At 57.0% G+C, this 11,462-nt stretch overlaps 4 protein-coding genes across 4 annotated transcripts; 3 read left to right on the plus strand and 1 right to left on the minus strand.

Moving 5' to 3' along the window:
- The first annotated feature begins 419 nt into the window (after positions 1 to 419).
- On the plus strand, positions 420 to 3,322 carry SODALDRAFT_120370 (hypothetical protein). The gene has a single exon (XM_028606623.1). The coding sequence runs from the start codon at positions 815 to 817 to the stop codon at positions 3,149 to 3,151; it is 2,337 nt and encodes a 778-aa protein (XP_028469279.1). The 5' UTR covers positions 420 to 814; the 3' UTR covers positions 3,152 to 3,322.
- Positions 3,323 to 6,151: 2,829 nt separating this feature from the next.
- On the minus strand, positions 6,152 to 7,971 carry SODALDRAFT_120385 (cytochrome P450). Its single transcript, XM_028606624.1, has 3 exons — positions 7,836 to 7,971; positions 6,364 to 7,755; positions 6,152 to 6,211 (listed from the first exon to the last, which is right to left on the minus strand). The coding sequence occupies exons 2-3, from the start codon at positions 7,735 to 7,737 to the stop codon at positions 6,176 to 6,178; spliced, it is 1,410 nt and encodes a 469-aa protein (XP_028469280.1). The 5' UTR covers positions 7,738 to 7,755; positions 7,836 to 7,971; the 3' UTR covers positions 6,152 to 6,175.
- A 56-nt stretch (positions 7,972 to 8,027) lies between these two features.
- Positions 8,028 to 9,507, plus strand: SODALDRAFT_357527 (hypothetical protein; the record flags this gene model as incomplete). Its single annotated transcript, XM_028614011.1, has 8 exons — positions 8,028 to 8,038; positions 8,216 to 8,376; positions 8,496 to 8,527; positions 8,593 to 8,630; positions 8,755 to 8,978; positions 9,050 to 9,156; positions 9,239 to 9,346; positions 9,415 to 9,507. The coding sequence occupies 8 exons, from the start codon at positions 8,028 to 8,030 to the stop codon at positions 9,505 to 9,507; spliced, it is 774 nt and encodes a 257-aa protein (XP_028469281.1).
- On the plus strand, positions 9,391 to 11,430 carry SODALDRAFT_120434 (FAD/FMN-containing dehydrogenase). The gene is made up of 3 exons (XM_028606625.1): positions 9,391 to 9,748; positions 9,873 to 9,989; positions 10,057 to 11,430. The coding sequence occupies exons 1-3, from the start codon at positions 9,567 to 9,569 to the stop codon at positions 11,267 to 11,269; spliced, it is 1,512 nt and encodes a 503-aa protein (XP_028469282.1). The 5' UTR covers positions 9,391 to 9,566; the 3' UTR covers positions 11,270 to 11,430.
- The last annotated feature ends 32 nt before the right edge of the window (positions 11,431 to 11,462 follow it).

The raw sequence follows: 11,462 nt of genomic DNA on the forward strand, positions 1-11,462 counted from the left end.
CCCCCCGCCTCCCCCTGTCTCTAAGGTACGGACTAGTCTCTCTCGATCTCCCACCCGTGCGCATCTTCTCATCTACTGAGTGGCCAAGCGGTCATGGCGAGGCCGAACGTGCTTTGCCACCTCTTTTGCCTCTTTCGCCTCTCGGCTCATCATGTCATCGGAGAGGCTAACCTTGATCTTGCATGTTAGTTTTGGCCACCTCGACCTCAAGGCTTTTGTTTTGACCGCAAGTGGAAAGAGACGTCAGTTCTGATATAAGACCTCGCAAGGGCATGGGATGGGCATCTCCATATCCCGTCTCTTTCTTCTTGTTTCACACTTCCTTACATCAAGTGGCAGGTCCCAAGAAGTTTTCCATTCCCAATCCTTTTCACTCCCCATCGGGCTTGATTTTCTTCGTCGGAACGAAACGGGCAAGGAATCCGAACTGGGCTTGGGCTGGCTTACACAGCACACATTGTACGCAGGGCCGAACCGAAGACCCTCCCAACACACACAACACACAACCCCCCCCCTGGTATGCCTTAGCTATTTTTCCTATTTTCGGCTCCTTTGCACTTCCTTCTTGCTTTGCGCAACCTTTCAACCCTTTCTTGTTCTGGTCTGCATTCTTGGCTCCACACCGAGTCGGCTTTTCTCATCCTTCCCAATTCCTTCCAGCCCTATCTCACCTTTCTCGTCGAGGGTCGAGAGTCCGGTGAGAATTCGAAGAGGAGTCTCAACCAAACGCGCGCCGTCTTGAAGTTTGTTCGTTTGTTCGTTCTTGGTTCGTCTTGGGCCAACAAAAACAACGTCTCCGGGTTGACCGCCCACGATGGAGGTCATCACTCAACTCCAAGGACCTGAATACTCCCACCTCACCCCCTTATTCATCGTCCATGCCATATCCGGCCTCGCCATTCCCTACCTCTACCTCCACTCCCTAAGCGACGATGACGAGAGGCCCGTGTACGGCATCTCCAGCCCGATGCACTGCGCCGATGTCGACGACTTTGTCTTTCCTTCGACTCTTCGGGGTCTGTCCGAATATTACGTGGAGAAGATCAGGGAGATCCAACCCCATGGCCCTTACCTACTCGCTGGGTGGTCTATGGGCGGCATGATTGCAATGGACATGGCTCACCTTCTCCAATCTCAAGGCGAGAAAATCCTCAAGGTCATCATGATCGACTCGGGCAACCCTGAAGCATTCCCGTCCTTCCCCGACGAGGCCGAGAACGAGCTTTTTGCACGAATCATCTTCTCCCGCGCGCTCAACCCCGTCGCCGCCGCCATCGACGCCGATGCCGACGCCGATGCCGACGACGCCCTTCCCGAATGCAAAGACGACGAGTTCGATCAGCCAGATACGCTCAAGGAGGCCGAGGAGTGCCTGCTAGACGAGGAGGACGTCGACGACGACGACCGGCGGAGGAGCACATGGGGCACGTTCTTCCCGCCCATGCGGTCCAATACCAGTTCCATGAGCGACTTGGAGGAGTGCCCATCTCCGTCCACTCCGGACCAGTCCTGGACACCTGGCTCCCCCGCCTCCCTGGAGTGCAGCAGCCGAGAAGATTCCGACTGCGAGTCGGTTACCGACCCCTACGAGAGCGTGGACCCTTTTGCCCGCTTCCGGGAGGATAACTTCAACGACCGGATCTTCGTCAACTCGGCCGACGACGACGACGTCGTTGAGGTCCTCGAGGACGAACGCCGGGCTTCGTACGTCACGGTCAACCCCTTTGACAACATCGACCCCTTCGCCCGTTTCCGCGACGAAGCTCTCGAGGAGGTTGTTGCGCCCCTCACGAAGGAAGAGGAGGAACGCCGCACCTCGTGCGTCACGCTCCAGCAGCTGGAGGAGAACGTCGGCCCCTTTACGACACAAATCCCACAGCCACAGCCACAGCCACAGCTACAGCCACAGCAACGCCGCCAAAGCGTGAACCCGCGTATTGTCGAGGCACACACTCGCCGGCAGTCTTTCCTGGCCGTCGACGCGGGTGCTGAGGCACGTCGACGTCGCCGCCAGTCCTGTTTCGCCCTCGGCACGGCGAACACGACGACACAGAACCGACGGGGGTCCTGTCTCCTCAGCCTGGCAGCAGAGATGGCTGGTTGTGTGGAGCCAGGCCGGCGCGATTCCCACGTCGACGTCTCCCCGCCTCCTGCCCCCCGCCAGCGCCCGCAATCCTGCCTCTTCAACCTAACGGCCGGAGTGGCTGGCGGCGCGGCTCCTTCTCACCGCCGCGTTTCCTGCATCGGCTTCCACCCTCCCCAAACCCAAAGCCAACCCCAACCCCAACCACAAACCCAAACCCAAACGCCTCGCCAGCGCCCGCGGTCCTGCCTGCTCAGCCTGGCGGCCGACATGACCGGTGGGGTGGAGGCCAACAATAGGCGGCATTCCCGGCTCAGCTTCTGCGCTCCCCAACCCCCGTCTGTCCGACGGCCTTCCGGTCTCGTCATCACGACGACCGGGCTGCCGCAACTTGCGGCCGAAGACGACGACGACGACGACGACGACGACAACAACAACAACTACAACAACAACAACAACAACAACAACAACAACAACAACAGGAACACATGCCACTCGAGCTTGCTGTCACCCCTGACGGTCCCCGAAGACACGTGGGACTCTTCAGGCTTCCTGTCGCCCCTCCCGGGCCCAGCAGAGGACCGCTACCTGCGGCGGCAATCCTGCATCTCGGTCGCGAGCGCGACCAGCCACCACTCGTGCATGACGATGGCGGACCTCGAGGACGGGCTGGGCCCGTTCGCCAGCCTGTGCGGCGGGGAAGGGATGGACGAGGAGGAGTTCCTGACCAACATCAAGCAGCACGTGCAGAAAGGGCTGCGGCTCATCTCGAACGTGGCGCCGGGCGAGCTGCTCCCCGTCGGGGTCAAGTCGGACTTCCCCGTGGTGCTGGTGAAGTGCCAGAAGGAGGGGGCGTGGACGCGGAGCCCCGAGAGGGACGAGCTCGACTCGGACAAGGCGCGGGCCATCCGGGAGTTGATGAAGGAGGACGCGATGCGGTGGGACGCGGGCCGGTTCACCAGCTTTGAGACGGTGCCGTTCAGCGGAGATCATGATACCGCTTTCGGGCCGGAGACGGTGGGCGAGCTGAGCGAGATTTTGCGCCGGGCTTTGGAGGATGTGGTGTAATGGGATGGGAGGATTGGTTCTACACGCATTTGATACCCCGCGGCTTCCCCTATTTCCCCTATTTCCCCTGGTTCCCCAATCTTCCCCCCTTTCTTCCTTGTCCATCTGCAGCATTTTTCTTTTTCATTTGTCTTTTTTTGTCCCATCTTCACACTTTCTCATGTAGATTTGTTTCTATTTTCTTTTCGATGAACGGTTTTGGATCTGGATGCTTTAGTTCTACCTACGCGGCTCTCCCCCCCATCCCTTAGTTTGTTATCACAGGGTTTCGTAGGTGGAGAGCAGGTAGAACAAGCAGATGTATAGCATAGCATAGTATGACATGGCATAGCATAGCATAGCATGGCATGGCATACTTGGACAGTTTGGGGTGCATGGAGCCTGGGGAATCATCTCGAGGGGCGTTTGGATTATCCCCCCGCTGCGACGATGAGGGTATTTACTAGCATTACATTACGTTTTTTTCCTGCATTCATGTTTGCACGGCGTTGCGGGTTCTGGGGAAGAGGAGCCTCGCAGCAAGCGATGGACAGGAGGTTATTCACACAAGTTTATTTAGCATGATCAACGATACCAAGAACGAATTTTACGCTCTCGTCCTACAAAAACATGTTTTCTTCATCCTCTCTCTTCTGATTTGCCTTTTGTCTTTTCTCGTCAACTGCCCCCAGCCTCGTATAAGCACCAATCGACAGCACGTCTGACTGTCTGACTGTCTGACTGTACGTGTACGGAGTATGCACACGGTAGGCATATTAAATTGCGTGGCTCAAAAGTTAGATTCCACTACCCTTCCGTTCGACGGAGGGCATCGAGCAACGACCGGCGGTCTGCCCGAGGTATTAAGACTAAACGGTCCCAGCACTTGCAGCTCCATACAGTAACTGCAGCAACGATGTGTACCGGCGGGTTTGAGCAGAAGGGAACGTTGCGGAACAATATCTCTGAAGGCCCGATTTCAACTGGCGGCATTGGGAAGATAGCTGGTCAGGTAGACATGTTGGGAAGGTGGTATTAGTGCAGTGGGTGCAGTGGTTTTTTAAGAGAACCCCCCTTTTTGCATGCGGGATTTCAGGGACAGAGTAGATATCTCATCAAGGGGACGGGGACGGGACGGCACGAAAATCAGGGTCACATGGCGATTTGTAATTCTCTTCCCGTGTCTTTTGAAAGATACCGTTGCGGCGATCCGTATGTCCGAATCCCACCCAGACGTGTGATTTGTATTCTTATAATTTATGCCATTTTTTGAAGAAAGAAAAAAAGGGGGAGCTCCCCCGGTCTTCCGACGTGCAATTAAAGATCATCACAATCGTCAATACGGGCACGCCCTCCTGCTTCCATGGTCACATTGCATGTCCTTAACGACGGGAGATAGCTTGGGGGCTGAAGAAGTACTTTATTCAACGGAAGTTGCATGAGCATGCGAAGTGCGACATCTCCGACATGGAGGATGGGGTTGTGACCGCGGTCGTGTCATGGTGTCTGTGGTGTCTGTGGTGTCTATCGTGTCTGGCGAGTTGGTGGTGAGTTGGTGGCGGTGTGTGAAGCGTCGGACGACATTAATTACAAAGGTACAGCGATGAGTCAGCAAGCCAATGAAAAGGAGATGTGAGCCACCGGGCAACAAGTGTAGACTGATGGGAGGGTTACATAACCGGCCCTGAAGCGGGGTTACTGTATTTAGCTTTCTACCCTCAGCTAGAGGGGGAGCATTTATTCTTCATTTTCTTCTGTAAATCTACTCCTTTGGACCGACCGATCAGCCTCACCTGCGACAAGCCAAGCCAAGCTACCATTACCATACCAACCATCAGTCGGACTCTTTCGATCCAACAACGATTCGACATAATAATTAGAATAATTACCTACTCCTATTTCACTTCGCCAACGTCTCGGATCCGACACTCCCCCCGCCGCGTCCCCCCGCCGCGTCTACGAATCATCTTAACAAGTCCGTGTCTCAATCCTTCTGCCCTATGAACCAACCCTATGACATCCAAAGTCCCTACATCATGAACCCGATAGGCGAAGGGCTTCCGAAAGATGAAACATCATCTATTAATAACCAGCACCCATTCCCCATACATACCCATCTGACTTTGTCGATCGCCCTTGTCTCTCACCCCCCGCCTCACGATAATAATAACAGATGATGCTAGTCTCTAGACTCTCGGCACTTGGACTCTGAACCTGGCAAGTTGCAGGCACGATCGGTCAACAAGCATCCTGGCTTTCCTTCTCTGCACGTCCCGACGCAGCTTCAACGAAGGATTGCCAGTGCAGTGCAGTGCAGTGCAGTGCAATGCAGCAGCTCCGCCAACAGACATAGGTAAGGTAGATCGACATATAGGCCAAGGACATCCAAGGGCAGTAAACCGGTGGCCTAAACGGGAAAGATCAGGGCGAAGCCCTTGGCTTTGCACCTCAGTCCTCGACGAGATGACCTGTCTTCTCAAACTTGCAGCAACATTGTGCAACAACCCTGGGTCGATCTTTGCTATGGTGTCTATTTTTGTTTCTTCCCGTGGTCACTATGTATTCTGTCCGGAATCCGGATCGATCCCACAGCAGATCAGAGGAAGGGGAGGAGCTTTGCCAAAAAATGCCTTGCGCAGCGCATCGCCTCGCGCTTTTCAAAGAGACATGCAACCGTGCTATCAAGACCCTTGTGTCATATCATCATGAAAACTCGGAATCTCATTTCCCAACAAGTCTATATATGTCTAGGTACGTATTGCCATGGAAAGAGGCTATATATCACATAGTACAGAAACGCTCGAGTCGTAATAACGTAGAAGAAACCCCAATCCAAATCAAATCACAGAATGCATGCATACTCCCTCCCATCCATCCCCGACCCAGGGTTCCTTGTCCTCGTGGGCTATATCAGCCCTATGGCCACAGGATTCGACTTTTCATCGGAATTTTCCAGGGCGTGTCAATAGCTGACAAGAGTGGATGTCGTGATAGGTAAGAATAATAAAAAAGCAGAACAACAGAGGCCCCCTGTCATTGGCCTCCTTACTCGCGCTTGGTCAGTTTGACGCGGACATCGCCCTGTGCATAGCCCCCGTCTCACGTCAGCGATACCCATGCCAGAGCGTTCAGGAATATGTACATAGACGTAAACAGGAAGAGACCCCCGGGGGGCGGGGGCCGGGTGGGGTAGGGATAGTAGTAACGAGAGACAGAAACAGAACGTAACGTACCTTGAGCCAGGGCGTGCCAATCTTGTCAAAGTCGAGACAGGTAAAGTCGACCGAGTCGGGCGTCTCCGGGGTGGCCCAGGCAATGTCGTAGTCCCGGAGGATGGTGGTCAGGGCGCCAGTGACGATAATGCCGGCCATCTTCTCGCCGACGCACCGATGGCTACCGTACCCAAAGGGGATGTACTTGAGGCCCGACGCGCCCTTGGTGTTGTCCGGGACCACCAGCTCGTTGGTGGCCGTGTCGATCCACCGGCTCGGGTCCCACACCTGCGGGCTGGCCCAGTTGGCCGGGTCGTGGTGCGTCAGGTAAGGGGCGATGGAGACGACGGCGCCCTTGGGCACGGTCAGGTCGGTCCCCGGCACCTTGATCTCCTGCTTGGCCAGGCGCAGCGTCTTGATGCCGGCGTAGTAGCGGCCCGTCTCCTTGATGCAGGCCTGCAGGAGGAGGTCGTCGCCGCCGTCGCTGCGCAGGTCGGCCTGCACGCGGGCCAGCACCTCCGGGTTGCGCAGCATCGAGACCAGGTTCCAGGCGATCGAGGCCACCGTCGACGTGTGGGCGGCGAACATGAGCACGGTGTGGTGCGACGGCATGTAGTGCTTCAGCGGCACCGTGGTCTTGTCGGTCATGGTGTAGGCGACGTAGTCCGGGGCGTCCGACGCCTTCTCGCCGAGGAACTCCCCGCGGCGCTCGAGCATGTCGAAGAAGATCTTCTTGAAGCGCTGGCGCGCGGCCTCGAGGCGCCGGGCCGGAGGGTGCGGGACCCAGCTGGGCAGGATGAAAGAGTAAAGGCTGCCGATGTCGGACTCCATGTCGTGCAGGATGTCGAGCAGCTCGTCGGCGACGGCGTAGAAATCCTCGCCCATCAGGGTCCGGACGATGATCTTGTGGGCCATGCCCGACACGGTGTCGAAGAGGGCGACGTCCTTCTGGGCGGCGATGGCGTCGGCCGTCTTCTCGGCCTCGATGGTGGTGCAGCGGGCGGTGTACTCCTGGGCCGACGCTCGGTTGATGTAGCGGCTGAGGGAGCCGACCAGCGTGCGCAGGTTGTCGAAGTAGCCGTCGTCGAGGATCTTGTTGATGAAGATGCCCATGCCGCCACCGAAAGACCAGACGTCCTCGCGGACCTCGAGGTAGGCCTTGTTGAGCTCATTGCCGCGGAGGAAGACGTTGTAGACGGTGAGGACCTGGATGGAAAACACGTTGCCGCACTGGGCGGTTGCGCGATTGAGGAGCTCGATGGGCCGCATGGAGTACGCCTCGGCATCGGCCAGGAACGAAAACCAGCCGTCGCCCTTGTATTTGGGGATCTTTGTCTTTGGCGTCCTCGCGTAGAAGGCCACCAGGGCCACAATGGCCACGACGAGAATCCACATGGCGGTTTTTGAGCCTGGCTTGCCTTGTGGCACGGATGCGAAAATCAAGTAAACAAATGAATAAATAAATAATAAAATAAATAAATCAACCAACCAACCCAAAGGAAAACGAGTAAGAAGAGTTTTTTGCGTTTTGGTGTCAGAGAACCGCAGGGATACAGAAACCGAATTGAAATGGCAGTCCCTCTGAAAGAACTGGAATTTTTTTTAAAAAAAAAATTTGGATGGAGAACCAAAATAAGAAGAAGGGAGAAAAATGTCAGAAAGGCGGAAGAATTAAGTAATGGGTGATGTTTTGGGAGTGAGATAATTTGGGATGAAGATGAATGACAAGGAAGAACGAGGAGAGATGAGAGACCTGAACAAGCGAAGAAAAAACGCCTCGAACTTATCTGATCGCTGTCCTAGAGCTCCGTTCAAATCTGGGGAGTAAAGTAGGTATTACAGCGTCCAAGGTCGACTGCCACAAAAAGAACAGGACCACCAGCTTTCTGTTCAACAACCAACGGGTTGCCGGTCGGGGACTACGGGGGGCCCTACCCATGTGCCTGGCCCGACCGGCGGATTGCAAACACGCCGGCACCGCCGGAGCCTCCGTAGGCGGACGGAGGCATCGCACGGCCGTTGGGAGCGTCACTAGTTAGTCCTCTGACCCAAGCTTTTCTTTTTATCTTTTTATTAGAACTTCAAAAAGCCCCTTTCTTCATTCCAGCGGTATTCTTGTCAGCAATGGACCTGTCACTGATCCCACGCGGGAGCGGACTCGTACGACGAATCGACAGCAGCTTCGGTTCAACGTTCTTATTATAAGCGGTAGGCCGTGGGCTGATAGATTATCGCCGCTGGACGCACCAGGACCAGATGGGAGACACAAAGTCCGTCCAGTCTCGGTGGTGATTCCGGATGTCGCACAGCCCCACACAGGCCCATAATCCGGCAAACGGTATTATAATTTCCCGGTGTTGTTGGTCGAGGTCAGGTGACTTTCCCTTTCCCCTGACCGAAACGCTTGGCGAGGGAACACAGCAACCCCAATCAACCCCCCCAACGTCTCTCCTCTCGCCATACTTCTCTTCCCAAATTTAGCCACTTCCGTCCGCACGCGGGACAACCACCATTAGCTTCAGCCTTAGATCCAGGGGAACCAGCAGTGAACCGCCAATCATCGGGCTGCAACTACGCCCCAATGAGACAGATTCTGAGATGCAAAATCTCCCAAGACATCGCCTGCGGCCTACCTCGTGTCTTCCTAGGTAGTCTGGTAGTCTCTTCGTCGCTGATTGTTTTTCGATGACAAGTCTCGCGACTGTAGCCAAGACCAGACCTGCCACCACAGCTCTAACCACCCAGATGGGACTGCCCTGGATTAACCGTCATGCGCAGTGGTTTACCCGAACAACTGCCTCTCTGTGGGGTGGGGTGCCCTTGACCTCAATATCCAGGTATCATATTGGGCCGCTGCTTACCTGCCACCTGCCCTCCCTCCTGCCGCACGTGGTAGACATCTCGAACTGTGGGGCCCGGCCGCATGAAAGCGGCACAGGATGCGGTTGCAGTTGCAGTTGCAGTTGCAGTTGCGGTTGCGGTTGCGGTATCGGCAGCAATGATCGTCAGTCAACGGACCGGCGTTAATATCGTCGGGATCTTTTGAAACCCATGTGCTGGGATCGTATTTAGGACGCAATTCCCCAGATGCCACCCGGCGGCACGACCGTAGACTTTGTCTGCCTTGAAGCCATTGAAGCCTCGAGCTCGAGCTCCAACATCTGACAACAGAAGGGAGTTGGTGTTCTGTCGTTTGTGACCTGGTCTAACCTGGCCTGCCCAAAATGAGGCTTTCTCTCTTTTACATTCCTCTTTTCGCCAGGGCCCTGCTGGCTAAGCCCTGGAGGACCAGACGGGAAGATCTCAAGGGCTGCGTCGCCAATGTCTTTGGTGACAACGCCGCCGATCGCATCGTGACCGCTGACGACGAGACTTATACCGATGCCCGGATTGGAGAACACATCCAGTATGCTGCCCCAAGTCGTCCAGGAAGGGATTCAAGGGTTATCACAATACAAGAATGGCTATGGAGAAAAGGAAGAAAAAAAAGAAAGAAGAAAAGAATTGGCTGACAACGTTCGTAAATCTAGGGACGAACAGCTTCCCGCCCTCATCGCCTTTGTCCAGCACAAGGACGAGGTTGCCCCCCTTATCAAGTGCGCGAAGACCCATGGCGTTCAACCCGTGCCCAGGTCTGGAGGTCACCAGTATGACTCATCTCGTTCGAATTCACCCTCGCTCTAAATACTCCAGCTAAGTTAACCGCTCTCCCAGCTTCCTCGCCTACTCTGCCCTCAAAGACGCCCTCGTCATCGATATAAGCCACATCGACCACGTCCAGGTCAGCGAAGACGGCGCCACCGCGACCGTGGGTGGCGGCATCCGCCTCGGCGCCCTCTACACCGCCCTCCACGCCGCGCGGGGCGGCAGCGCAGACGGCTTCGACTGGCCCGGCGGCATTTGCCCGACCGTCGGCCTCTCGGGCTACCTCTCCTCCGGCGGCTTCAACATGCAGATGCGCGCCGTGGGCCTCGGCGTCGATTCCGTCGTCTCCGCCAAGGTCGTCCTCGCGAACGGGTGTCAGGTCACCGCCTCGCCCGACGAGAACCCGGACCTCTTCTGGGCCATCCGCGGCGGCGGCGGCGGCTCCTACGGCATCGTCGTCGAGTGGACCCTCGCCCTGCGCGAGTACCCCCGCTCCTCCATGGTGCTGATGCGCTGGAACGCCGACGCCGACGCCAACGCCAACGGCAATGCCACCGGCAATGCCACCGGCAATGCCACCGCCGCCGGCCAGGACGCCCGCGCCGAGGTAGCCAAGGCCTGGCACGCGTGGGCCCCGCGCGCCGACCCGGCCCTCACCTCCCAGCTGCTCATCTACCAGCACAGCGTCGAGTTCCTGGGCTGGTGCTTCGGTTGCGCCGAGGACACGCTGCGGTCCATCGTCGCCGAGTCGGGGCTGCCGTCCCTGGGCCTGCCCGAGGTACACTACTCCGGCGGCTGCGGCACCAACGCCGCCCGCGCGGTCGGCTACCTGGGCGACGCCTGCCCGCCCGACGAGGTGGCCGACCAGATCGCCCCCTACGCGCTCAACACGATCCAGCAGCCCTTCACACCCCTGGAAGGCTTCCCCGTCTTCGACTGGGACCAGCGGCCCCAGGCGCCCGAGTTGCCCACCGCCATGCCCTGGCCCCGGGCGATCCGTGTCGCGAGCTCGTACTTTGTGCAGAGGGACAACATCCCCGACGGCGAGGTGATTGACGAGCTCGTGAGCCGGCTGGACCTGCTGGACCCCGCCGGCGTTCCCTTCTACGAGTGGCATGCCTGGAACATCTCCGTTTCGGGCGACTCGGCCTTCCCCTGGCGGGAGCAGGCCTACTCGCATCTGGAGATGGTCGCGTGGGGGTCCGAGGACGAGGAGGCCCAGGACGGGTTGGTCAACTGGTTTGAAGAGACCGAGGCTTTCCTTAGGCCGATAGTCGGGTAGGTCCTTTTTTTTTTTTCTTTTCGCTTCTTTCTTCGCGTGGCAATGGGTTGACCTAGGCATGACAGACCTGCCTCCTATGCGGGATACATGGACAATAGGATCTCTACCCCACCCCTGGAGTCGTACTACGGGAGCAATGTGGCCGAGCTGTCCGAGATTAAGAAGAGATATGACCGGAGGAATGTGTTTACCA

This window comes from Sodiomyces alkalinus, assembly GCF_003711515.1.
Source record: "Sodiomyces alkalinus F11 unplaced genomic scaffold SODALscaffold_2, whole genome shotgun sequence".
In the NCBI taxonomy this organism is placed as follows: domain Eukaryota; kingdom Fungi; phylum Ascomycota; class Sordariomycetes; order Glomerellales; family Plectosphaerellaceae; genus Sodiomyces; species Sodiomyces alkalinus.

Coding starts and splice junctions, on each gene's coding strand:
- SODALDRAFT_120370 (XM_028606623.1), top strand. CDS start 815: ATGGAGGTCATCACTCAACTCCAAGGACCTGAATACTCCCACCTCACC.
- SODALDRAFT_120385 (XM_028606624.1), bottom strand. CDS start 7,737: ATGTGGATTCTCGTCGTGGCCATTGTGGCCCTGGTGGCCTTCTACGCG. Junction 6,212..6,363: donor TTGGCACGCCCTGGCTCAAG/GTACGTTACGTT, acceptor GGCTATGCACAG/GGCGATGTCCGCGTCAAACT.
- SODALDRAFT_120434 (XM_028606625.1), top strand. CDS start 9,567: ATGAGGCTTTCTCTCTTTTACATTCCTCTTTTCGCCAGGGCCCTGCTG. Junction 9,749..9,872: donor CGGATTGGAGAACACATCCA/GTATGCTGCCCC, acceptor TCGTAAATCTAG/GGACGAACAGCTTCCCGCCC. Junction 9,990..10,056: donor CCCAGGTCTGGAGGTCACCA/GTATGACTCATC, acceptor CCGCTCTCCCAG/CTTCCTCGCCTACTCTGCCC.